Below are 27,832 nucleotides of genomic sequence, written 5' to 3' on the forward strand. Positions count from 1 at the left end.
GTCGTCAAAGAATACTGCCAGGTATGGGAGCAGAAGATCTATAAACTCCTTATGGAAACCCACTGTGAGGCCGTCAGCGCCTGGGGCGCTCCCAGACCTCATGTGTGCCAGGGCCTCCACTATCTCGTCCTTCTCTATGGGAAGCATTAGGAATTCCCTATGCGTGTTTGTGAGTAATGGGAGGTCGATGTGTTCCAAGTAGTCTAGGATCTCCTCATCTAGGTCCCCTTCTCTTGAGGTGTACAAGTCTGCGTAGTAATGTCAGAACCTCTTTGCTATGTCAGCTTCTTCTGTTAGGGTCTTTCCCTCCTCTGACTTCACTGCAGTGATTTGTGTTCTTCTCCGTTTCTCACTTAGCTCCCTTGCAAGTACCGATCCTCGTCTGTCACTCTCTTCATACGTGCGTGCTGACGCATATTTCCCCATATGCTTAACTTCCGTGTCTGCCTCCTAATGGTATTCGTCTAGCAATACCTTAATCTCCTCCTCTAGTTCCCTACCATTGACCGTCACCTGACGCATTTCCAATTGCCCCAGTTTCTGTTCCAAGTCGCTCAATCTTTGTCTTATAGCCTTAAGGACCCCTGAGTATTTAGTCATCGCTGTGCCTCGAATATAAACCTTAAACGCCTCCCTTATTGTTTGAAAGCTGTCAACTGAGCCTACGTTTGCCTCAAAGTACGTTTCTATCAAGCTCCACCTTGAAAAGTCGGTTTAGAAGCAAGTAGGGTGGAAAACGCCATGTGAATGGTCGTATCGTTTTCTTAGGGGTAGTGAGGGTTAGCAGTAACTATGAACGGTCTGAGAGCGTACGTGGCAGAACTCTGCATTCTCAGATCTGGCCTAGCAGTGACGCAGAGTCAAACCAATAATCTATGCGGGTGTGTATGTTGTGGAAGGCCGAGTAGTGTGTGTAACCAGCCGGTTCCAGATTGCGTATTCTCCACACTTCCTCGAGGCCCATACTGACCATCCCGATGTCTAACATTTTCGCAGCCGCAGCTGACCTCCGTGTGGGGCCCGCCAATCTGTCCAGGTCCAGGTCCCTCACCATATTGAAATCCCCACCCCATAAAAACTGTGCTGTGTGGTATCTACGAGTGGCTGCTGCCATCATTGTGTAAAACTCTGGGCAATCATTGATAGGACCGTATACGTTCACTAACACCAGGTCCATCCCCTGTCCCACACATCAAGATATTACAAAACGCCCTTCCAAGTCCGCCCTCAGCAATTCTAGTGAGTACGCTGACCTGGGGTTCACCCATGTCAGCACGCCCCTGGAATGTGTAGTGAAGCCTGCCGAGGTTATATTGCCTGCAAGTCCCTTGCTACGCAGCTTCGCGCTCGCCTGCGGGAGGTGGGTCTCCTGGAGCATGGCTATGTCGATATTCTGCCTGTGCAGGTAGCTCAAAACCTTGCGCAGCTTGCGGTGGTTGTTGAGCCCCCTGACATTCCACATCAGCGCTGTTATACTGTCTGCCCTGCAAGCGCTATACGCCTCCGCCTGTCCTGCCATCTGTGCCATCACTGTATATAGTCGGTTCTAGTGTGCCGTGCGTACTCAAATTGTGTCCTGTATTCAAAAACCAAAGCAATCCCTCTGAACATTCCTCAATCCCCTTTCGCATCTCATCCTTCCCCTCCCCCCTCCCACAGTTGACCTCCCCCAACATTGTCACACAGTACCCCAAGACCCACCCTACCCGCCCCTTAACACTCCCTCCAAACACACCCCGCAACCAGTTCTTTGTGGAGCTTAGCACACGTGGGCAGAGGTCGCTCCGTATACAAAAAATTTAGTTTTATCTTCCTTTGTCCTGTGCCCTTGCACCCCGTGGTCGTGCCACCCCATATGCATCATTTGATACTAGAAAGTCTCATGCACGCCTGGTGCATACTCGTACACTTTGCATCGCCTATGAGCCCCTTCACTCCTTAGGGGGGCAGTGCGTTCTCTGGTCCAGGCCAGAACAGTCTCACTCTGTTGGCTCCTAGCGGCTCTCTAATCCCTCCCTTCCATAACTGTGTCTGGCGCTTCCGCCCCGCAGCGATTTGAGCACTTCACTTTGTCACCCATCCGTCCCTCCCCCCCACCAGCAGGGAGCGGGACCAGTCCCCACAGGGCTACGGCCCCCCCGACTTCCCTCCCCACTGCAAATGTTCTGCATTATCAGTCCTGCTCCTCCATCGAGCCACCAGTTGCCTCATCAACCACCTGCTGCTCCGGGACTTTGAGTTGCTCTTTCAACCACCCCTTTAGTGCCTGCTGTAAGGCCTTCAGGTCCGTGAAGATGTGGGATCGTCCCTGCCGGTTCACTCGTAACTTTGCAGGGTACAGCATAGCATAGTCGGTACCCAGGTCTCGCAGTTGCCTCTTTATGGGTGAGTGTTTACGTGCTTCCTGCACCTTCGCTGTAAATTCTGGATAGATCGCAATATCCGAACCCTCAAACTACAGTGACTTCTTCTCCCGTGCCATGTGCAACGCCGCATCTCTGTCCCTATAATTCAGCAGTTTTGCAATTATGGGACACGGAGGGGCACCGAGCCGAGGCCGGGGGGCCGAGGGATCGATGTGCTCGTTCCACTACGAACATTGCAGAAAATCCTCCTTCTCCAAGCAGCGTGACCAACAGCTTCTCTACAAACAGTTCCATATTCCCAGTGGGGGTCGTCTCTGGCAGGCCAGTAATTCTCAGGTGGCAGCACCGCGAGTGGGCATCCAAATCCTCAGTCTTATCCTGCAATGTTTGCATGAGTTTCCCCAGTGTCTTATGGTCTGAGTCCAGAGTGGTTTGCGCCTCTTCCACCTCCGTGATCCGTCTTTCCTACATGTCCAGTCTTTCTGCGTGCTTGTCCATCCTTTTCGCCATTCTATCCATTCTGTAGGTCAGAGCGTCCATTTTCATGCCCAGTGACGCTATCCCGGTCTGTAAACTTTTCTCCATAGATAAGAGTAAACTGCATATGTCCGTGCCAGCTGGTTCGTTCTCTGCTGCAGGCATTCTCGCAGCATCCGCATCAGCTGTGTCGTGGGATTTCGAGCGTTTTTGTTCAAACGACAGTTTTGCCTGTGTCTTATCTCCTCTTCCCATGTTGCCCCGAGATCCAAAGGGCCCGCACGCGGATCCCCAATCCCAGTCTCGTTCATGGGTTGCCTGCACTACACAGAGGCAGGGGGGAGGGGCAGGAGGGGAGAAGACTCCCCCCAGCGACTTTCTCAGGAGGATAACTTGTACGTATTGGCCGGTTCTAGTTGGCGCTGGGACTGTTATGTTCCTGGTACTTTTCGCTTCCTCTTCGCATCACAGGTCACTCGCCCCTACGGTTAGCTGCAGCTTATCCTCCTGTGCCTTTGCGGGCCTGTCTCCTCCGTGGGACAGCTTCCGACCTGTTTGTATAGGAGTTGGGCGGCTCCAGCCATTCATAAAATGCGGTATTCGGGTTATAAGGCACTCTTCTGCCATCTGTATAGTTTTAATCTGCCCACAGCCTCGTTAGTCCTGCCCCCGCTCCCCTAGCCAGGGCCTCTCCAGACCCCCCCACCCCCAGCTCGTGCGTATACCATCCGCTGCACAGAGAGGGGGGAACTCGCCGCCTCTTTGCGCTCCCCGCACCAATATGCCTCACCGCAGGGCAGCAGATACCGTCCTCGCTCCATACTCGCGTCTGCCAGGGGCACATCTCGTGCTCTACTGCTCGTCTCTCAAGCGGTGTCGAGGCACCTCCTGTCTTCCTGCTCGCATCAGCTCTCCCTGCACAATAATTCTCACTCCATGGGGGCAAACACCCGCTGCTTCTCCTCTCTCTGGGGGCCTCCGAACCCACCGCAGGCTCCCCTCACTTTCCCCGCTGACTTCGGCACCAAGGGGGTCAGCTGCCACAACTCCTCCTTCCCTCCGGCACTCGCAGTATCTTCAGGGCACCGGAGTCCATAGCCAGATGCCACGCTTGCCGCCACCACACGCCCAGTGACTGAGCTCCGTCTCACTACCCACTCCAGTCTTGGCGGCCCGGGAGCCGCTCCTGCTTCCCTCTGCGCGTTCTCCGGGTTGCCACTGCCGAATTCTCTCGGGGTTTCGCCCGCCTGCGTCGCTCAACCTCCGGTTACTTTATCCGGGACGTAGAGCCCATGGAACATCAAATGATGCAGGATAATTGATGAATATATGCACGAGTAGACAGAGCTCTGGGCTCAAGCGGCCATCTTGGTCGCGAGCAAGCTCCGCCCCCCCCGGTGTCCTATTTCCTCATAGCAGTACTAAATATGGATTAAAAAATCCACTGCAATATATTGGTTAAGCAGGTAGGAGTCATGTGGTCCATTGCTGAGAAAGGTACAGCATCTAATAGACATGAGAAGAGAGATCACATGATTGAATAGGTTGTACACCACAGCCGTAGTGAAACATAGAAACTATGTTGATGTTAAAGTCAATGTACTGATCTCTGACATGTAGAAGATTTATTAGTGGCCAGACACAAAACTGTTGAGAGGATATGTAGTAAACATGTGGCTTTGGCCAAGAAGTTAATGGACAGGAGAATCGCAAAGGCAGTAAAGTGAACTACACGATGTAAGTGCATATGTATCTAATTAGTTGAGGTAGGATCAAATCATATGGTAGGGGAGAGGACAACATCTTAGGAAAAAAAAATTGGAAAAAGGTTAATAATGTAAAAAGTTTCCATGACGAAATGAAGCCAGATAGAAATTCATTCTATTGTATGTGTTAATTTTGTCAAGTGTAACAAAAAGCTGTGAGCAAAAAACATGTTAAACATATCATAATTAATTAATAATAGTTTCCCCAAAAAATTCCAGATAGTATATTTTGAGTAATACTTGTTTTATGTGTTTAGAAGTCAAAATCAGTTTGAGATATATTTTGGCTTGTTGACATTTAAAAAAAACTGGAAATGTAGGGGTGGGCAGTTTCTAGACAATATGTGTTGCAACCAGTAATGCATCTCAGCATCTTTGTTGGGGCCCTTCTTGATGGTATTTAATATCAAGATCAATTCGCATTCATGTCTTCTCATACGTAGTTCACCTGAAATGTCTGGTTATGGGGAAGAAACTGGTTATAGTGCTCTATTAGCGGTGGGCCCAATTTTAGTTTGTTGCTGTTTCTAAAATGTTCTTGGATACAAGCTTTAATGGTTGAATTGTGCTTCCCACATATAATTGGGAGCACGGGCAAATGATGATATAGGTAATATATGTGCTGTTGATGTGTATCCAATCTTTCATCAGGAATTTCGCCCCTAGAGTTGGTTTGAAGTGTTTATTTTAACGAATGCCCAGTTTGCATATGTTGCAGTTGTGATAGCTATAGAAATCCACTGGTTTGTCTAGAACAGTGTCTTGTGTTTTTGTTTTGTTGGTGTATTGTTTTTGACTCATCTGAAGCCAATTTCTGGATATTCATTATGTTGGTGTTGCTAGATGGGTTATTAGTAAGTAGATGCCAGTAACGTTTTTGTATTTTTATGGTAGTCTTTTAGGAAGGGATATTTTTTTAATGTTTGTCTGTGCCTTGAAGATGTTTTGTTTGTAACAGTGTTAGACAATATGGGCGTTCACAGAACTAACTTAAGACAAAATCCTAAACTTACTACCATTTTGGTATTCACAGAAGGCACTTACTCATTTTGGTATTCACAGAAGACACTTACTCATTTCGGTATTCACAGAAGTTAGGAGACCTAACTTTAGGACTCCTAAATGCCTTCTGTGAATACCGAAAGTCTTAAAATTAGGATTTTTCTCAGTTTAGTAGTAGTAAAGTTAAGACTCCTAACTTTAGGACTACTAAATGCCTTCTGTGAATACCTAAAGTCTTGAAATTGGCATTTTTCTCAGTTTATTAGTAGTAAAGTTAGGACTCTTAACTTCAGGACTCCTAAATGCCTTCTGTGAATACCTAAAGTCTTAAAATGAGGAATTTTTCTCAATTTAGTAGTAGTAAAGTTAGGAGTCCTAACTTTACTACTACTAAATTGAGAAAAATCCTAACTTTAAGACTTTCGGTATTCACAGAAGGCATTTAGGAGTCCTAAAGTTAGGACTCCTAACTTCTGTGAATACCGAAATGAGTAAGTGTCTTCTGTGAATACCAAAATGAGTAAGTGCCTTCTGTGAATACCAAAATGGTAGTAGGTTTAGGATTTTGTCTTTTGTTAGTTCTGTGAACCGGGCCCTATGTTCTTTCTATTGTTTTTTGCTGCTGTCTGTAAGTGAGTTTTTTTGTATCCTCTTTCTTGTAGTCTATCAATTAAGTAATTCGAAGCTGCTCGGTATGGCTCCTCATCATTGCAATTACATTTGATTTGTTGTAAATCTCCTTTTTGGGATATTTACAATAGTACTGCATGGGTGACAGTTATCTGCTCTTAAGTTTGAGTTTGCTATTGTACCTTTTCCAAATATCTTTTGTGTTTAATTTCTTCTCTTCAATGTAGATTGTGATGTTCAAAAAGTCTACTTGTTTGGTAGAAAGGTTGAGGTTGTCCTGCTGCTCCATATATTTTTGTTAATTTTGTCCAGGTTTGTTCTCGGGGTTTGGTTGTGGGTCTTGCCTGATGCACAGCCTATCGTCAATATATCTGCCCAAAAATATTATGTGGTAGGTTTGGTCACTGAAGCGACTGCCCCAAAGCCAGTATCACTCCGCTTCGCCCATGAATATAAAGGCGTACGAAAGAGCAAATTTTGCAACCCTCACTGCCCCTTTTATCTACCTATACTACTCTCCAATTCAATTTAAAGTATTGTTTGATAGACCAAATGACAACATTCCAATGATAATTTTGTTGTATTCCAGAAATTCAACTAGCTTGCTGCTCAGAACCTTTCATACCGCATTCATTTCATCTCTATGTTTTATTGAAGCGTAAAGGTTTACTATGTCTATGATGACCAGTGTACAATCTGGTTCCCATGTTACAGCTTGTAATTTCCCCAAGATGTTTTTGGTATCTCATACATATGAGGGAAGATCCTTCATGAATGGCTTAGATATCATTGTCAATAATTTCACCATAACAGGAGCAGATTGAATTGATGCCTGCTATGATAGGACATCCAGGCAGCGGGAAAACTTTTTTGTGGATTTTTGGTAATAAGTATAAAGTTTCCATGAGAGGGTGATCAATATGGAGATGGCATTTTTCCCATGTTAGTAGCTCGTGGTATACTACTCATCTAGTTTGGGTTTCAAATGTATTTGTATTTCTTTGGTTGGAGTGTTAGGAGGTTTCTCATAGCAGTTTTTGTCTGAAATTAGTCATAGTGCTTGTTGTTCATAGTTTTCTGTATGGAGGAGGACTATGTTGCCTCCTGTACTGCGTCTTTGATAATCACAACTTTATTGTCTGGGAGCAGTCTTTTCCCTTTGACCTAAATCCCTAGGTAGAAATCTGCTTTTTTATTGTAAGTGACAAACCGAATATTCAGGTCATGAGTAACTGCAATGTGGAATAGATCTATTGTGTTGCCAAGTGACCACTGAGGAGTGAGGGTTGATTTTTTTCGAATGGTGTAGATCATAGTTAAGAATTTGCCAATCCCCATTTCTTGTGCTAATTGTGCAATGTCAAAGCGGAATCTACTGAGTGTTAGGTGATTAGATGTATATCTACCAAATCTTCCATGGTAGTAGATCCAAAGTTCAAATTGTGTTCCTTCATTGTTTGTGGTAGTTTCTCATTGAAAATTGAGGTAAGTTTGAGTTTATGTATACATTTGAAAAGCTCAACTTAAGTTTTGACAAGGTCCCAAAAAGCTTTTGGGCAAAAAGGTAATCTCTGGTCTAGTACCTCTGTCAGGTGATTTGTCAGTGTTGTATTAGATACATTGATTGTTAGTTGCTGGAGGTGTTCTCTTGTTCCATTCCCCTTCTGCCTCATGTTGTTGCTCATGAGGGAGTTGATTTGTTTCCTTTTGCTTGTGATGTATCTGGGCATGTTTTTGCATCCATGGTGTTTATATTCCTTATAAATAATGAGTAAAAACCTGACTTCCTCTAAGAAATCCATTAATGTTTTAGAAGTAGTAGCATGATTGTCGCTAACTGGTGAGTCTAGATCCATCTGGGTTCTGTGGAAAACCTAGTGTCGTCTGGTTCTTTTGAGGTCCCAGTTGTAATATTGTTGAATTGTTTGGCAAGTGTGCATACTCTCCCCTGTTGGTAATCGTATTGATGCTTGTGAAACTTTTTTTTCCTATTTATGAAATCTTTCTCCATCATTTCTACCCGCGGTGACCTATTTCAGGATGGCCATTTACATGATTTTCTAACGCTATATCTGCACCTTGACTTCCATAAAGCCCAGTTCTTCTCCTATACAGCTATTAGTCGTGCCCTTCAGGGACAGTGGGGTACCCGAACCTATCACTCAACAACTGTTTCACAACCTTCAGACATGGGAGAGGCCGCTAACATATACAATGGTTTACCAGGGCCTCAGTCATCTAGTTCCAAAATCTCCTCCTTTTGCTGAGAGAGTCCTTGGAGAAAGAATTCAATAGGGTGCTTCATGACAAAGAGTGAGCAAGGGCTCTGGATTATCTTCGAAAGATTTCCTTTGATATCTGTATATACTTATCCAATTCCATGTTCTACAGAGGGCTTACTTTTCCATCAAGTGTCTCCACAGAATTTTCCCTGGAATCTCTCACAGATGCCCCAGAAGGGACTCGGCGGTGGCAGATCCCACACATGATTTGGAACTGTTTCTGTTTATTGTCATACTTGGGGAAGTGTAAAAAGAGTGTCACTCACACACTTGCCTTGGGGGGCTTTGTGGGTATCTACAAAGGCTCTAAAAAACTAAAGATGGCCACCACACAATTTTATGACCTAGCTCATATCATCCTGTAGCACACGATCACAAAATATTGGAAAAGTCAACAACCTCCTCTCACGGTGGCCAGTCATAGTTTCCTGACGCCTGGGCCAGAGTAAATTATGTGGTACTCCACAGCAAAGAGGTTAAGGGCATGCAATGCATCCTATTGGTCACACATAAGATGACCTTTTCGCCAGATTCTTGATGACCCAGCCCAAAGTTGCCAGGTCCCAATATTCCTGCCCTATCCACTTCCCTGATGAAAAGGTACCCTCCTCTCCTTCACGTTAGTCCTGTTTTGTCCAGGTTGTCAGCAGTTTTGGTTGGGTAGACTTCTCATTACCCCTACGAGGTACCATAGAATTTTTGGACACATACCCTCAATTATTTTGGGTTTTGCGCCTCACATATCCCTTTTCCAATTTATGATACCTTGATAACAGGTCCACACACCCAGTAACACACAAACTAGTGTAGGTATCTCTTTCGGTTCTTCAGGCCCTCTCTATCTATGATGAACTGCATGAGATTGTGATAGGGCAGCCCAGAAACATGAAGAGGCAGGTGCTACTTTGTGCCCTACTAAGTGTTGCAGATAGCACAATTTGAGCAAACAGGTGCTTGGACCTGTTCTGAGCCTGTTCACCAAAGTGAAACATGTTCATAATGCGACTCAGGATCAGCAAGTTTAACTTCCATTGCTTCTGCGCGCATGTCAAAAACAAGCCTGGAACTTACACTGCCTGAAATAGGATTGACAGTCAGCAAAATTACCTGTACAACCATTGCCACCTTATTTAACGGAAACACATTGAGCTGTGTCTATTCTTTCGCCCAAGATGGAAAATGCACTAGAATAGTGAATGCTGCACAGAACACAAAGGTAAAGTGTTTTGGGCAACTCTCACACAAGCCACGTGAGAGCACTTACCCAGCAGTGCTTTCAATTAAACAAACACACACATGCGTGGCTAAAATAAATGCTGAGCAATCCTCACGCTGCCTTTTAAATAAACACAGAACCCCCATAGGGATAGCACAACAAATTAAAAGAAACTTCACAGTTTGAGCTGCACAGGCAAACAACCGAAGGCATCATGCAAATTAAGAAGTTCGGGACATATTAACAAGGGCTTTATCTCCGCTTTTTTGGCAGAGATAAAACTATCACCCTATTTACAAGAGGGTGCTAAGATGAATAATCGCAGGTTAGCACCCTTTTTCCCAACGCCTCCCTTTGCATCTCTAATGAGATGCAAAGTGAGCATCACTGGGCGTACCCCGGATGGACTGCCTTGCAAATATCGCTCATGTTCACATAGCAATATTTACAAGGCTGCCCCAGCATTTTAGCACATGTTAGTTTTTGGAGAAAACGTCTGCTAAAATGCAGAATTACCTATCCCTAACATTGGGGTGGATTATGCTGATACGACCCTCAGCAAGGTTATCGCGGTTTTGCAAAGAACATCGCTGGAAAACCAGCGCTGTTCCCTGCAAAATGGCGATAACCTCACTATCTCTGGAATTTTTATCGCCCTGAAGAAACGCGTTGTTAATAACGCGCTACCAGGACGATGATTTCCAGAGAAAGCCTGCGACGCGGACGCGCTCGAGGTTAGCTATCAGTGTTGATAAGGCGAATACTGGTGAAAGGCTCCACATTGACTCTCCCCCTCTGATGCTCACATGCTCGCTATTACCAGATTGCTCTGTGCGCTATAGAGACCGCTCTGTTTGATGCTATTGCCTCTGCATTTTTTTTCAATCATAGACTGCACATGCATTTTTAAAAGAAGTCACAGATTGCACACTCGCTTTTAATAAAACTTACTGTACTTTGCTCTACTGTGCCTCATGTAAGAGCGCCTCCCCGTTCTACCACGGAAAGTTCTGCTTGTGTGGAGGGAGTTTCACGCCACTGGAAGTGACAGGCAGTGACCAGGTCAGCTGGTCTCTGCTGGGAACTTGAAATTCCCATGCCCTGGTCGACGCGCTTTACAGAAATAAGGGTAGACCCTTGGGAGTCACTGGGTCCTGGGTTCGAACTGGTACATGTAAAGGGGTCCCAGAACTAAATGTGTCTAAGAAAAACTAAAAAAACTTGAATATACATATACATAACAATTCCACAGTATTACAGTTTGTGAAGGACTTAAGAGTGACTTTGTGATGGTTGTGTATGAACTCTTTAGTCTGAATTGTATTTGCACACACTTTACATGTTCCACATCTGTGGTGGCCCAAAATGGGCGGTAGATTCCATAGGGTAAGAATTGTTGTTGGTTCCGGTTCTGGTGGTTCCAAAAAGGAACGAACTGTAATACTGCAAACGTAATCTACCTGATAAGATGTCCCTGCGGCCTGGTGTATGTTGGGCAGACCCAACAGAAAATTAAAGTTAGGATAATGCAACATTGCAGCAGGATACGTTGTACTGTACTCGGGACACCCCTTATTGAACATTTCACGAGTCAAAGGCATGCACCTGAGGATTTCGAATGGATTGTACTGGAGAAAGTATCCCTAGGAGCACGGGGAGGCAACATGAACATGATACTAAACATCCGTGAATCCAAGTGGATGACAATTCTGGACTCCATTAACAGCGGTTTAAACGAACTGGACAGTAGCCATGCACAATTAGCTACAATATGCTGATAGATCAGGGCCCTATCTGAGGTTATCCCCTTCTTTAAATCCACAGGTCAGCTAACAGCTTCACACACTGTTTCCATTTTTGTTCTTTTGACCCTATAAATACATCAGTTTACATTTCTCTTCCGACTATGTCATATATGAGACGCTTTTACCCTCATGCTTGAGAGGTACGTGTCTCTGTTTAATTCACTGATTGATTGTTTGTTGAACATTTGAATGACTTTCTTGCATTACCCATTATGTTTAGGCTTTTTCATTTATTTTGAATTACTTCCATTTCATTGACCCTGTTATTGGATCGGCGCTTATGCTAAATATGTTTGGCTTTCCATAATTCAGTGTGTTGTGTGCTTTTTAAGTATTATTACCCTCCAGTCTGCCGTCACCCTCATGCTCGAGAGGTGCGCGACTTGCAATGAACACAATGCCATATGTTTACCGGCCCTCTGTAAAAGAATCGTGTCATTTACAAACATGTTGGGGATGTTTTTACATTGATACAATACATATTTCTTTTACTGTCCCTCCCTGAATATTATTGACTAACACTGAGTGCACAGTCTTTTTACTGTGGCTGTCTACACTTCCTGCGTGAGACAGCGTGCACGCGCTCAACGTGCTGCTCCGTCTTAAAACGCTGCCCGCATACCTCTCGGATGACTTCCCCGTCAAGAGGTTTCCCGGAACCAAGCTCGTCCGAGCTCGAAGGTATGCCCAGCCCCACCCAAAATTCTGTCTGCATTAAGACCCGAGCGCCTCCTAGATGCTCTTCAGCTAACGCTATTCCCTCCGTGTCCTTGTTTTGTAGAATTCTGCTGATTCACTCGGCAGTGTGTTTACGCTGACCCTCGTGGCGGCGGTGATCTGGAATAATGTATGCTGGATTTGACTCGCACTAATCCACGTGAGTGTAAACGGCTTCATGTCTGTTTCTGGCTTCTCTAGTTTAACCGCATTTTTGCTGGCATTTTGGAGCTCATGAGCCCATATTTGTTTTCCCAGATATTTCCGGATCTCGTGGTTTTGGAGCCGGCTGGCCCATACTTATCCTTTGAAGTCCATGGTACAAACTTTCGCCTTTATTCATTTTGTGTTTTTTAACCCAGTAATTCACGTTCCTGTTTTAACGACTATGTTCACCACATTTCCGTAGGTTCCCTTGCCCCTCAATACAACCCCAGTCCTGATGAAGACCCCTTCCTAGGGTCCAAGGGCACCTAGCTTTGTTTACGGGGTCGAAACGTTGACAACTTTACCCCCACACCAGCTTGCGCCAATTCTAAAGAATAACCGACTAGGCCCTTAAGCGTGGTCATGTTTAAATATTTTACTGTACATTTATTGTGTTCTCTGGCTCTGTAATGCCGTCAGTGTACAACGGTATTTGAGAAACTTGATCTCACGACTAAGCACTTATTTACCTATTAACGCTTCCTTGAATCTTTTGCACGTACTTCTGCACACCTCCTTTTACCTTTCCTTCACGTCCTACTTGGGGCACAAATGCGTTTGAATTCATGTAATTTATGGATGATGAATTGTACATCACAGGACATTGTGAATAAATAACAGTGTACCTCTTAAGCTGTGGAATTGTTTTGTATATGTATATTCAAGTTTTTTCAGTTTTTCTTAGACACATTTAGTTCTGGGACCCCTCTTACATGTACCTGGTCGACACGCAGCAGACGCGCTAGAGGTTAACTATCAGTGTTGATAAGGCGAACGCTGTTGAAAGGCTCCACTTTGACTCTCCCCCTCTGTTGCTCGCACGCTAGCTATTGCCAGATTGCTCTGTTTGATTCTATTGCCTCTGCATTTTTTTTAATCACAGACTGCACATGCATTTTTAAAAGAAGTCACAGATTGTAAACTCGCTTTTAATAAAACTTACTGTACTTTTCTCTACTGCGCCTCATGTAAGGGCGCCTCCCCGTTCCACCACGGAATGTTCCACTTGTGTGGAGGGAGTGTCATGCCACCGGAAGTGATGTGCAGGAACGAGGTCAGCTGGTCTCTGCTGGGAACTTGAAATTCCCATGCCCTGGCTGACACGCCTAAGGCAAGTTCGTATGCGCCCGTCAGCGCTAGACCGTCGCCAGGAGCCAAGAACCGTACCGGTTTCTCCCCTGGTCAGGCCAATGAACCCAAGGTGAGCGCTATCTACTCTAGGCAGGAGCTGCTACTTATTAGGGATCTCACCCCCTCTCCTATCTCTGGCAAAGGAACCTACCCATGTACTTACCAATTTCCTCCTACTATTGAAGCCCCTCTAACGTGTATTCATTGTGTTTTTCAAATATACCACCATTATCCGATGATCCCACCATGCTTACAGCCACAACACAATCAAAGCCAGCTGGGACTGCTTCCTGGCCAATGTTTTCTCACTCCCCAATCATACCATCAATATCTGGGAGTTACTCTCTTCATCCCTTCCAGATATTGGATTCCTGACGGAAACATGGTTAAAACCATCCTTCACCCTAGCCATCGCTACCGCCCTACCAGATGGCTACCGTATTCTGAAACTCGACAGGCCACACAAGGCGAGCGGTGGGACTGCTGTTATATACAAAGACCCAATAAAAGCCACAATTTTGGACCAATATAGTAGTGACATAATAGAAATTCTCATATTTCATTTAGACCTCCACTCACAGCTGAGCTGGAAGGAAACCCTCGTCTACCGCCCCCCCCGGGTGTCTCCCCAATTCCATTTCACATCTTCTGGACATGATTGCTCCCTGATCATGTGATTTCCTCCAATAAATCTCTTCTTCTGGGTGACTTCGATTTCCTCAGTGTAAACCCCTTAGACTCAGAGGCTGCTTTTTTCTGAGGGAAATGTCAGCCCTAGGCCTCACTAAAAGGAACGATGCTCCCACACACATCGCAGGCCATACTCTGGACCTCTCCATTTCATCTGATACAGTCTATAAATCTACTAATTCTTTCACATGGTTCGATAATCTCATTTGACCTTGTTGGCCCTCAGGAACATAGTTAAAAAAGTTCCAGTAACTCGTACCTACAGACGGTGGCACAAATTAACAGCAACTCTTTTTCATGATGCATTTATCCCTCTCTGTCTGTCATCTTTTGACACAGTTGATAAATGCCTGACGGCTTTCCAAGACACTATCAAATCCACCATAGATGCCCTGATCCCTGAGAAAAAATCTACCGTGGCCTCCACCCGCATCTAGACCCACGGGTATTCGTCGGATCTTCGATCAGAAAAAAGTAAAAGCAAAAAGCTTGAACGCCAATGGCGCAGAACCAAAGACCCCATGGACAAGGGAAAGTTCAAATCGGCCTTAGATACATACCATAAAAATTTTAAATCCACTCGGAAAAATCACATAGCCACCCAACTTGAGCAATCGGATAACACATCTAAAACTATTTTTCACATTCTCAACACCCTTATTAACCCCAAAGCCTGCAATCCTGATGAGGAACCAACCCAATTACTATGCGACAACCTATGCGACAACATAACTGATCATTTTTCACAAAAAATTGAGGACATCTACAACAATATAACTACTTTTAACACCAACTCCAGTCACAACCTGATGATTGATTATGCCCCTTACCACCCACCCAGACTGCTCACTTTAAAAGAATTTCCTCTGCTCACTATTCAGGACACAGAATCCTTATTAAAATCTGCCAAATCGGGCTCTCCCAAGGACCTAATTCCGGCTAAAACTGCTAAAAAACTTGCAGCTGAACTGGTCGAGCCTATCTGTTCCATTCTCAACAGCTCAATTAAAGAATGTAAACTCCCTAAAGAATGGAAAGCTACTCAGATTATGCCTATCAGGAAAAACCTTAAACTGCCTCCTAACGTCATAACCAACTTCATCTCACTACTCCCCCAATACAGTAAACTGTTGGAAAAGCACATTAACACACATCTATCTGCATTTATCAAATCCTCCAACTGCCTTGATCATTCTCAGTCAGGATTTCATCCCAGGCACAGCACTGAATTAGCCCTGGTTAATGTAACAGATGACATTCGAAAGCAGACGGACACCGGCCGAGCAGTAATTCTCATACTGTTCAACTTGTCCGCCGCATTCGATACTATCTCACACCAGATTCTGCTGGATAGAATGCACTCTATGGCATTCAGAACACAGCTTTAGACTGGTTGAGGGACTTTCTCAAAGGCAGAACTGAAACGGTGAACCTCGAACCCTTCCAATCCTAGACCACCTTAGTAACTAAAGGGGTACCCCAGGGCTCCTGTCTTAGCCCCTCCCTTTTCAATGTGTTTGTTGCCCCTCTTGAAGCACTCCTTAGGAACATCGGGTTTACCCAGATTTCCTACGCAAACGACACACAACTCCTTCTTTCTTACAATAAAGACACCTCCAGCATCCAAAACATATTCGCAGAAGGCATGAAAGCTATAACATCTTGGATGAGCAGCAATTTCTTGCAGCTAAACGCAGGAAAAACAGAAATAATGTTCTTCAAAGACGCAGTCACCAGCTGGTCCCCAAGCTGTTGACCAGAGGAACTAGGCCAGGCATCATCTCCTAAGCCAGTAGTTAAAAGTCTAGGGGTCCTAATAGACAACAAATTGAATTTGGATGAGCACATAGCGGCAACAAAAGGAGTTTGCTTTCATGCCCTCAGCCTGCTCCGTAAGGTCTTCCATTTCCTCCCTTCTTCAACATGCGAATCCCTGATTCATGCCCTAGTACTTAGCCACCTGGATTTCAGCACTGCTTAGCTGATCTCTGCTAAGGAATCTGCCTTGCATAGTCTTCAGGTGGTGCAGAACACAGCAGCCCGCTTGGTAACCAGTGCACCCTACTGTGCCTCCTCACTTCCCCTACTATGTAAACTCCACTGACTACCCATACGCAAAAGAATCAATTTCAAAATCTGCTGCATAGTGTTCAAAGGAATCTATGACATATCGAAAGACACAATATCGTAGTACAAAAAATTGACACAAATATATCGACATCAATAATATCGACATCCTATACATAACTAAAAACATACAAAAATATCGGACATTAAATATCAAGCTACATAAACCTCGATATCACTAATATCGACAACATATATATCACAATATTTAATTATCGACTACTAAAAAATATAAACACTAAGTAAAAAATATTGAGAGTAAAATTATCGACAAAATAATATAGTAATTTTAGAAATATCGAAAAAATGTATTAATATTCTATAACACTTTTTAACATTTAAAAATACAATTCACACTAAAATACACATCTCATAACAAACTAAAAATATAATTACATTTCACAATTAAAATATAATAAATTCAATTGAAATTTAAATAAAAGTATTTCAACACATTATATAAAATTATCTCTGCAAAACATTAATTAGCGTTTGCCTTATATGGAAAATAAATACACAAACTGTTTTTCAAAAATACAAACGAACCAATAAAAACACTGCTAACATAAATTAACCAATAGCAAACTAATTACTAACTCCAAACCACTATATAAACAATTAAATCCTACAAACAAACTACCTAACAAAAAGAAAGACAGGAGAAAATACTGTGGATACATTCAACTACACCTACAAGAACATCAAGATTCAACCTACAAATCAGAGGATTAAAAGTAAGTAGCTAAAATAAACTTAATTAAAGTAACTGCTAAAATGTTAAAAATAACAAACAAGAATAACTAACTCATACATATCTATTGTATATTATCTCCTACCACTACAGAATACTCTACTAATAAAGAACAGAGAACAACACTGAGAAAACCAAGATACAACTAACAAAGTAAGCATGTCCATAGATTTGTATAAAAACATTAAATAAGTTAAAAATAAAACCTAGAGCATAAAACGTAACTGCTACCTAAACGATGTATCTAAAAATTTAACAGAAATAAATGTGTTTTTTTACAGATAAAGAAAAAAAAGAAAATACAGGCCACAACTGAAGATTAGATACATTCGACTACACCTACAAGAACATCAAAACTCAACATAAAAAACATTTAATAAAAAGTAAGTAAATAAAATGATGTCACTAAAACTAACTGCTACATTGCTAAAAATTACAAACATGATTTAATAACTAATACATATCTACTTTTTATTTTCTAGCACCACTAGAACATACCCTACCAACAAATATCAAAGAACAGAATTCAGAAAACCAAGATACAACTAACAAAGTAAGTATATCCAAAGTCTTTTCAAAAAGCTAAAATAAGTCTAAGATAAAACCTATAACAAAAACTGTAACAGAAACCCAAAAAATATACCTGAACAATTAACACAAATAAATGCATTCTTTTTTCAGGTAAAGAAAAAACTGAAAATACAGACGACAAGTAAAAAGTAAAGAACATCAAAATCACAGACTGAATTTCAACAAAGGTAAGCATGCACAATATAAATGTTTTTAATTTCACCTTAAAATACATATATCTATACTTTAATTAACTATAAAATATATTTCTTATAGATTAACAAACAACAAAATGACAGAAGGAGCAGAATTTGTAACCAGCCAAAAAGGAAAACTATTACTCTGCTACATGGGTTACACTTATACCCAAGAGAAACAATTTGGGAGGAAAGTTAATTGGAAATGTTGCAAATATTACTCCAACAAATGTTATGGAAGGGCAACAACTAGAGAAGCAACTGTCCTTTTTACCAGGGAACACAACCACCCACCAAATATAACCGAAATAGAAGTCATAACAGCATTAGAAAAACATTAAAGAAGCAAGTACAGGTTCCCAAAAACCAACAAGCATAATCTTAAAATAACAAATTCCCCAAATACCTAAAACAGCCACTACCCAAATGCCTAATATAGTTTCCTTCAAAAGAACAATATCACGTACCAAAAGAACAACTACCACTACCACTCCACCTCCTAAAACATATAGCAATATAAATTTAACTCCTGACCAAACTATAACTTTAAACAAAAGACCTTTTATTATTTACAACAACGAAAACAACGAGAAAAGACTAATAATTTTTGGTACATCCATAAACCTAATCAAACTCCAACAATGCCAATATTGGATGATGGATGGAACTTTTAACATCTGTCCCAAACCTTTTTACCAACTCTACACAATACATGGCTTATATCAAAACTGTAACATACCTCTACATTATGCACTGCTTCCAAATAAAACTAATTCAACATTTATGGAATTATTAAACAAAAACTAATGACTATTCCCCAGAAAAAATCATACTGGATTTTGAACAAGCAATGCTCTCAAGTATTTTAAAAATACACACCCATACCTGTATCCAAGGCTGCTATTATCACTTTAATCAGTGTCTTTGGAGGCATTTACAAAAGACAACCCTAAGCATAGAATATGCAACAAATTCATCTTTTGCATATCAAATAAAAAAAAACTGACAGCACTAGCTTACGTTCCTGAAACAGATGTGGCCGAACACTACAGCATTTTAATAGACAGCACATTTTACAAACAAAATGAAGCAAAATTAAGTCCCCTCTTAGACTACTTTGAGGATACTTGAGTAGGTAGGCTCCATAGATCTGGCCACAGGAGAAATCCAAAATTCTTAATACCCTGGTGGAACGTTTACAGAAACACCTTAAATGGAGAATCTAAAACAAACAACGCTGTTGAAGGTTGGCACAATGCCTTCCTCCAATCAACAGGCAGAACTAAACCAACATTAGAAAAATGTATTAAATGCCTCCAGAAAGAGCAAAGTTATCAAGAATTCAGAATGGACCAATCCATTACTGAACTAACTCCAAAAACATCAGAAAAAAACAAGCAAATGCACAAATACCTAGAGCAACAAGTAAAGCTCTACCCTAGCACAAAAGGCATAGAATACCTCAATATAATAGCCAAAACACTACTCTAAAGTACTCTAAGCAACAAATAATTCCTTTAAAAATATAAAAAAATACAATATAATACCAATCATATATTTTATCTCGAAAATAATTAAGGTGTGCATTTTATATTATATTTAAAAAAATATATATACACACATTAATAATCTTTGAAATAAATAAAACAAAACAATATTCATAAAAGCATTACCCACCCACAATAAATAACATTTAAAACACTTACCAAGCATATCCCAAAAGCTGTAGAATCCATTTCCACCAAAACAATCCAGTTTCGAAAAAAAGTTGCCCAAAAAAAAATGAAAAAATACAACTGTCCCACAACAGATAAATCCATTCTACGAAGGTCATTCGAAATACCATAAAAAACCTGAAAAATATAGAATACGCTCCAGGAAAACCGAAAAATTTAAAGAAGTGTATAAAAAACATTAGCTGATAAAACTAACAAACACTTCTTTAAAAAAAAAACTCTTCCTTCCGACATCACAAACTCCTGCAACAGAAATACATAAAACATACATTCCCACCCACATAAAATAACACATAAAGTCCTACTAAAAGTAATACTAACATAAAATTTCACTTATTAAACTTTAAGCCTATACAACGCTAAAAAGTACGTAAATTCATCACACGCAAATACAACATATCAAAACGCCTAATACAACAAACTTACATCTAACAACACTAAATAGTACCAAACTACTCTCTAAATTAGTTTAAAACACACTTGAAAGATATAAAACAAACCTTACCTTCAGCGACGTGAAGTGTTTCCCAACCGCGAGCTCAACTTCATCCAAATGACACAAAACGACCTAAAGCGGTTACAAAATAAATGACCCAAAACTAAATAAAAAGATAGAAATGACAAACTTATTAATTAATGTAAACAAATTATTCCTTTACAAAATAAAAAATAAATACTATGTTAAAACAATTGTCTTTTTTTACTTGTATTAAAATACTTAACACAATGTACATATTTTGTAAAATTATAAAAATAAATATTATAAAATACATAATATTTATTATTATAATTGTAAAAATCTTGAAATTGTGTTTAAAAATGTTTCAAAAAGGTTTTTCAAAATGTATATAAATAAAGCTGTAATACAATATTTTCTTCATTTAAAAATATTGTTTAAAAAATTAATATTAATATTTTTATATTAATATTAAGAGAAAACTATTATGTACAACATGTATTTCAATATATACATTGTATATATTTTTTGCAAACATAGGGACCCATTATGATAAGTCCGCCCGCCATCATATCGGGACCCGGGACCGCCCGCCATAAGGGTGGGGGTCCCGATCAGGGCATTAGGATGCGCTCGCCACAAAGGCGGGCGCATCCTGTATGCCGAGCAGAAATCTTCGCCCGCCGCATTGTTAAAAGTGCACGTTGTGCTTTTCAAAGCGCAACATGACAGGCACCGCGCGGTGCCTGCCATGTTGCACTTTGAAATGCGGGGGGGTACCATAGGTACCCCCATGTGCAACCCCCCAAGCCAGGGACTACCAGGGGGCCCGCAACGGGCCCCCGCAGGGAGTCTTCGCATTCCGCCACGGAAATACATTGGTGAAAGCCCATTGTAATATGGCGGGCGGTGTCTAACAGTTTTCCGCCCGGCCGCAAGGCGACCGAGGCGGAAAACATGCGGGCGGTGTTTCTCACCGCCACGGTCCCCCCCGCCATACTAATATGGCGGGGGGGAATTGGGCTGTGGATGTCGGGTGGATTTCCTCCACCAGGCTGGCAGTGGCTACCTCCAGCCTGGCGGAGGAAATCCGCCCGACATCCTAATGGAACCCTTAGTATTTTTTTTTTTATTCTAACAATACTTATATCTATATTAAACATGTTTTCTTTTTAGAAAAAAGTAATATTTCAAAACCAATTGAAAATGGAAAATGAAACATAAAATATTTTAACAAATATATGAATAAATATATTTGTATTAAATAAAAATGTCATACTAATGTTTAATGTTTATTTTTTGTGATGTTAATAAAAAAATAAAATTTTCCAACAACACACAAATTGTATGAAATGTTTTAATTCTCATAAATAATGTTCTAGTTCCATTCCAATCTACATTAATTGGGGTAAATGCTAGACACTAATTACTTAGAAATTCCTATTCCCACTCAAATCTACATTAATTTGGGGTAGGTGCTGGACACTAATTAAATATAAATTACTATTCCCACTCCAGTCTACATTAATTTGGGGTAGGTGCTGAACACTAATTAAATATAATTTAATATTCCCACTCCAGTCTACATTAATTTGGGGTAGGTGCTGGACACTAATTAAATATAATTTACTATTCCCACTCCAGTCTACATTAATTTGGGGTACGTGCTGGACACTAATTAAATATAATTTAATATTCCCACTGCAGTCTACATTATTTTGGGGTAGGTGCTGGACACTAATTAAATATAATTTACCATTCCCACTCCAGTCTACATTAATTTGGGGTAGGTGCTGGACACTAATTAAATATAATTTACTATTCCCACTCCAGTCTACATTAATTTGGGGTACGTGCTGGACACTAATTAAATATAATTTAATATTCCCACTGCAGTCTACATTATTTTGGGGTAGGTGCTGGACACTAATTAAATATAATTTACCATTCCCACTCCAGTCTACATTAATTTGGGGTAGGTGCTGGACACTAATTAAATATAATTTACTATTCCCACCCCAATCTACATTAATTTGTGGTAGGTGCTGGACACTAATTACATATAATTTACTAGTCCTACTCCAGTCTACATTATATTGGGGTAGGTGCCGGACACAAATTAAACATAATTTACTATTCCCACTCCAGTTTACATTAATTTTTGGGAGGTGCTGGACACTAATTACATATAAATTACTATTCCCACTCCAGTCTACATTAATTTGGGGTAGGTGCCTATAATATATGTTTTTTCCTAAAATAAAAACAACCCTTAAACACTATATACACTACTACTGTATCCTATTTATTATTTTTAATTATTACATTTTAAATTTACATTTAAATTTTTTTAAATTGTTCAAAATTGTATTCATTATAGATTTTGTACAAACTAACTCATTCCTTATCCTCTATGAACAAGACAACTCCATCATAATTTTTTAAAAATATTAAATACATTTTACAAATAATAGTTGAAATATTTTTAAATTTTAAAAATTCTTCATACAATAAATACATGTTACAATTTTATTTAAATTTTAGTTAAATTTGTGTAAATTATTTTCAAATTTAATTTAAATTTTAAATTTTGATTTTTTTTAGTTTTTTTAATTTAAAATTTAATAAAAAACATTTTAAAAATTACAAAATGTATTCAAATTACTATATTTTTGAAAAATGATTTTCATTTTTTTAAATTTTTTAAAATTCAATATAATTTTTTAAAACACTCCCCACCCTTATCCCCTAAAAACCCAACATCCCGCTCCTAAAATATTTAGTAAATTAGTAAATTTAATTATATAAAATTTTTACAATATTATTGGTTTTTAATTTTTTTTGATAATTTACATTTTTAAATATATACATTTTTAAAACACTCCCCACCCTTATCCCCTATAAACCCAACATCCCACTCCTAAAATTATATATGATTTTTTTAAATAACATAAAAAATATATTTATATATACACATAACTATTACAATATTTGAAAAAAAAAATTTTTTTTAACAAAAAACAACACATATTACTAAAAACTACACATTATCGATATTTTAGCACATTATCGATATTTTAACACAACGATATTTTGTCTTCGATATTTTTACTTACGATATTTAAACAAACATACTAACTTTGATATTTTTGTTGTCGATATTTGGAATTTCGATATATTTGACCATCGATATTTAAACATCGATATTATGTCACATCGATATTTAAATTTCGATATTATGCCTAGTTACCGTTCAAAGGCCTAAACCAGATGGGTCCTGTATATCTGGCCGATAAACTGGTCAAATACACACCATCGCGTACCCTTCGCTCGGAAGGGAAAGGCCTTCTTGTCATCCCCAGTATCAAGCAAACCAGATTGGGAGTAAAACCTTACCTGGCCCCCGAACTATGGAACCAACTACCCCTGGATATCCGCCTCTCCACTAACTATCTAGGCTTCAGGAAAAAACTTAAAACCTTGCTTTTCTAAATACTGCATGCCTTACCTCTATACGTTCTCAGCCCAGAGATACCCCCATTTGGGGTGATTCATGCGCTCTACAAATGATAGAAATAAAAATAAATAAATAAAATACCAAAATTATCGCTAAGCACGGCCAGCGATAATTATCGCTGGCCATTGATAAAATGCCCCTTCCTTTGGTAACGCAGCTGCTTCTTTATGCTGCAGCACACTTTCCTGTTACCAATGCCCACCTAATTACTCGTGTGCATATTAATCAAGCAGGCCTCATCCTCTAATCATGTAGTACCAAATTAGATTCAGAACAGATGATAGAACTATGGGGCATATTAGCAAGAGCTTTAACGCCGCTTTAGCGGCACTTTTTGCCGCTAAAGCAGCGATTTCTTTTATCGCCCTATCCGCAAGCTGTCGCTAACAGGCGTTAGCTACAGCTTTCTGGCGATAGCGGCCAGTTTTCCTATCGCCTCGCATGCCAGCGATGATTATCGCTAATGACATGCAAGGTAGGCGATCCCAACTAGAAGCGACTGAAAACAGTCGGTAACACAACTTCCTCCTATTAGCAACGCAGGCAAAGCGATAAAAAAAGCTGCGCTTAGCGCGATTATCGCTAGTATTTAACACCTGCTGAAAACCTGACTTACCTGTATCCTCAATGGGAGGAAGATTTTCAGGCCACCATCGCGTTAATGCGTGAATATTGCTGGATTTACAGCGATATTCAGGCATTTCGCCGCTATCGCTGGATAGTTTATCACAGTGGAGATAAACGTTGCTAATAGCATGTTATCTCAGCTAAAATATCCAGCGATAGGCGGCAATAAAAACAAACACGCTAAGCGCGTTTTGCGATAAATATCGCACGTTCTTGCTAATATTCCCCTATATTAGCCCATTCCGTTCTTGGTATCTCTAGGGAAAAAAACTGGGCTGTGTGACAAGGTTTGCACAAAGCACTCAACAATACATATTTCGTGTAATCTCCTAAACAGAAAACCTTCAGTCGACCTTTGTCGTTTTTCTGAGGAACAGAGCCGCATGACGTTGTCTTAAATGTTCACCATTATTTTTTTATTGGCTGCAGTCATATCTAAAAGAGGGTTAAACCTATAGGCATCCTTTCACATTCTGGAAATGGGTGGTTCAGCTTGCCTGAAAAAGGAGCTTACCTGCGGAAAAATTACGCCAGTGACGTTTTATCTGTGAAGTAGCTGACTTCGTTTGCCATCCACCGGCTGCATACATCGTTATGATTAGGACCCAGCATTGTCATCAATGCGCAGATCGTGTGTGCAATTGCCTCTTGTCCATTCTCCAGGTGTTTGCAGTAAAGTGTGCGTATTTCTGGTTCCTGAGTTTCCATCCCTCAAATCGGTAGTGCAGCTCTTTTCACACCACTATAGATCAAACATTGCCCTGTGAGATGCCAAAAGCCTTGCTTACGTCTGAAAAAGGTTTGCAGCAAACCAAAGGCTGAGGGTGCGTATGCTCGAACAGATTTGGTTTACTTTGGGCCACTTCCCCAGACGTAGCGTGGATCCCATTCGTGAAAGTGAACGGTTTTTATTGATGCTTGCCACATCACATTGGTTCAGTGCAACCGATATAAGTTATTATTCAACGGCCATATCATCTTTGACGAATAAAATATTGTTACCAAGGCATTACCAGGGGCAGTCTTGTTGACTTTCGATCCAAATACCCTTGAAGAAAACTAATGACTGAAACGTGCCGGAGATTAATTTACAATTATTTTCTCTTTTTAAGTGACCCTATCTCACCTGAAAAACAGCTCACCTGTATAATAGCACTTCCAGCCTCAAAGCTGTGACTTTTACTCGTCTTTTATCATTCAACATTTTTTTAATTGAACTGTAAAGATTTTATTATTAGAATGATCAACTTTATCTTATTATGTGAATGTATATTTATCTCGTACAACTTTTATTGCAATGGTTTTAAGTAACCTCGCAATTGTTTAAAGAAACCTAGTGGCATGGTAAAGTGTAGGGAAATATTCGAAATTACTTCACTCAAAAGTAAATATTAAACATACTTTTATGTTAAATACTAATGTAAATTTAAATGTACACCAAAACGGAAAAAATGCTACAGCACTATTAAAATAATTTGGAATTAAAGCTTACATTTTTTTCTAAAGTTTAACTTAAAAAATAGATTCCCACCTGAAGAAAAAAATATTTTTAATGTAATTCATAATTATTAAAAGTGACATATACAATTAATCAAAATGAACACAATTATTTTTAATACAATTGAATGTTACATTGTGTTTTACATTAAAAATAGGTTATTAAATATTGTATTATTAAATATTTTAAATAATGTAATATCATTTAGCATTATTCCCTATTGGATTTTATTTTAATTCGCAAACTCTGTTATTTTTATTGGAGGATGTGGCAGTACTACTAGTTGGCCATGTTTAGTGCTAGACATACTACAAAAGAGTAAATGAATGCAAAAGTGCAGTTCGTGCATAGCACTTTGTAGAAGGTTTTAGGACTACCTTTGAACTACAAATCTTACTACAAAGTAACGTTTGTGAATCAGGCACATTCTCTAATGTCACATGTACATATGCTCGTATTCAAGCATGTTCTGCATGTAACATATACCATTAGCATGCAACACAAGACACATCCGAAGGCTGCGAGAAATAGTAGGAAAGGAGGGGGAAGCTGCTTGAATGTCGCTTCTGAATATTCTGCAGTGATTCCTCTATCCGTTGTTAATCCCTATCTCTTTTCTCCATGATAAAGTCAAATTTAATAACATGTTAATTTATTCAACCTTTGACCTGCACCTCTTCAAAAGTGAAAAGCTCATGCTTCAGGCAGCCAAGCAAACTATTAATTGATTTCCCTTTGCTTACTGTAGCCAAAACTTATGCTTTTGAGACCCACTTGACAAATACTCTTTCTGTGATTCTTAGAACTGCATCTTCAGTCAGTCTTGTCATATCAAATATGTGTAACTTAGACATGTCTGGGGCCATTGTCACAGATGGTTGAAAAAAGCCCTGGGTGTGTCATTGTTATATAAGACAACTTCCGACCTCCTATATTCTCTGCAAATATGTGTCCTATGTCACGCCTCCGTTTCTTTGTAAAGCTCTTGAAAAGCATATCAATACCTGCTATGCATTCCATGTCAATGTACTGTCTGTTCAGGACCTTGCCGAATCAGAGTTTTAGCCCATTCTTTGCATCAAATTTGCATTACTCTTTGCTGCAGACGAGCTCAGCATGGTGGTACACAGACTAGTTGTGCTGCCTTGATCCTCCTTTATCTGTCCTTGGCTTCTGATATGGTGCTTCATTCCAATTTTCTGGCCCATCACAAAGCTTGGTGCATACAAATAAAAGCTCTGGTCTAACTTTCTGCATGTGTTACTCATCATTTCAAGCAGTTCAACTCTCACATTTCGTTCTGCATTTCACACTGTATCCTGTGGACTGCCACAGGGTTCTTCTCTTAGCCCTACTCTATTCAATATCTACATGACAGCCTTGGTCAAATTATCCAGTCCTGTGTAATTCAACAATATCATATGCAAATGCCACTGAGCTAGACTATGACTAGATGGTGACTGTTTTCTCTCAACATGACCTCTGCTCAGTTTGTCTGTAGCCACCAAGTGAATGGATAACAACCTATCTTAAACTTAACTCTGAAACAAATTAAGAAACTTATTGTGGGAGGTCCAATGTTTATATGGTCACTAGAGTGGTGGCCTTTGAGTCTGGGTTCCCTCCCTAATCCGTCAAAAATCTGGGATTTCTTTTTGACTGAGGCTTGTCTTCATCTGTAGAAGTCAAACGAGGACCTCCTCCTCGTTTTATTGAATTTGTATTTTATCTTCTGACTGTCAGAAAGAGCATTCTTGGAGTAATTTTATTAATGCCTGTGTAATCTGAGTAATTTTTATATATCTGCTGTGTTCTTTAGAGTGGAATTAGCAATGATTACGCAATTACACCCCTAAAGAAACAACGTCTCAAGTAAATGTGAGCAGCGACATGCACTGCTGTTCATACTGTTGTGCATTTCACATGATTTTTTGGTGTAAAATGTTTTCTCGCGTCCATTTTAGATGCAAGGGTGCATTTTGCACTAATAAAATAGCGCTAAATGCCAGGATTAAGATGGGGAAAAATTGCGATGCTATTTGTACTCTGGGGCATATTACCAA

General features: G+C 40.3%; 1 protein-coding gene across 1 annotated transcript in view; it reads left to right on the forward strand.

Moving 5' to 3' along the window:
* Window positions 1–12,323: 12,323 nt before the first annotated feature.
* Window positions 12,324–27,832, forward strand: part of LOC144818033 (sodium channel protein 1 brain-like) — a 488,227-nt gene continuing 472,718 nt past the window's right edge. Inside the window, exons 1-2 of the mRNA XM_078675065.1 lie at window positions 12,324–12,421; window positions 12,520–12,580. Of these exons, the coding sequence (XP_078531191.1) occupies window positions 12,578–12,580 (3 nt within the window). The 5' untranslated portion in view covers window positions 12,324–12,421; window positions 12,520–12,577. The remainder of the gene's footprint in view (window positions 12,422–12,519; window positions 12,581–27,832) is intronic.

Source organism: Lissotriton helveticus, chromosome 2_1, assembly GCF_964261635.1.
Source record: "Lissotriton helveticus chromosome 2_1, aLisHel1.1, whole genome shotgun sequence".
NCBI classification, from domain to species: domain Eukaryota; kingdom Metazoa; phylum Chordata; class Amphibia; order Caudata; family Salamandridae; genus Lissotriton; species Lissotriton helveticus.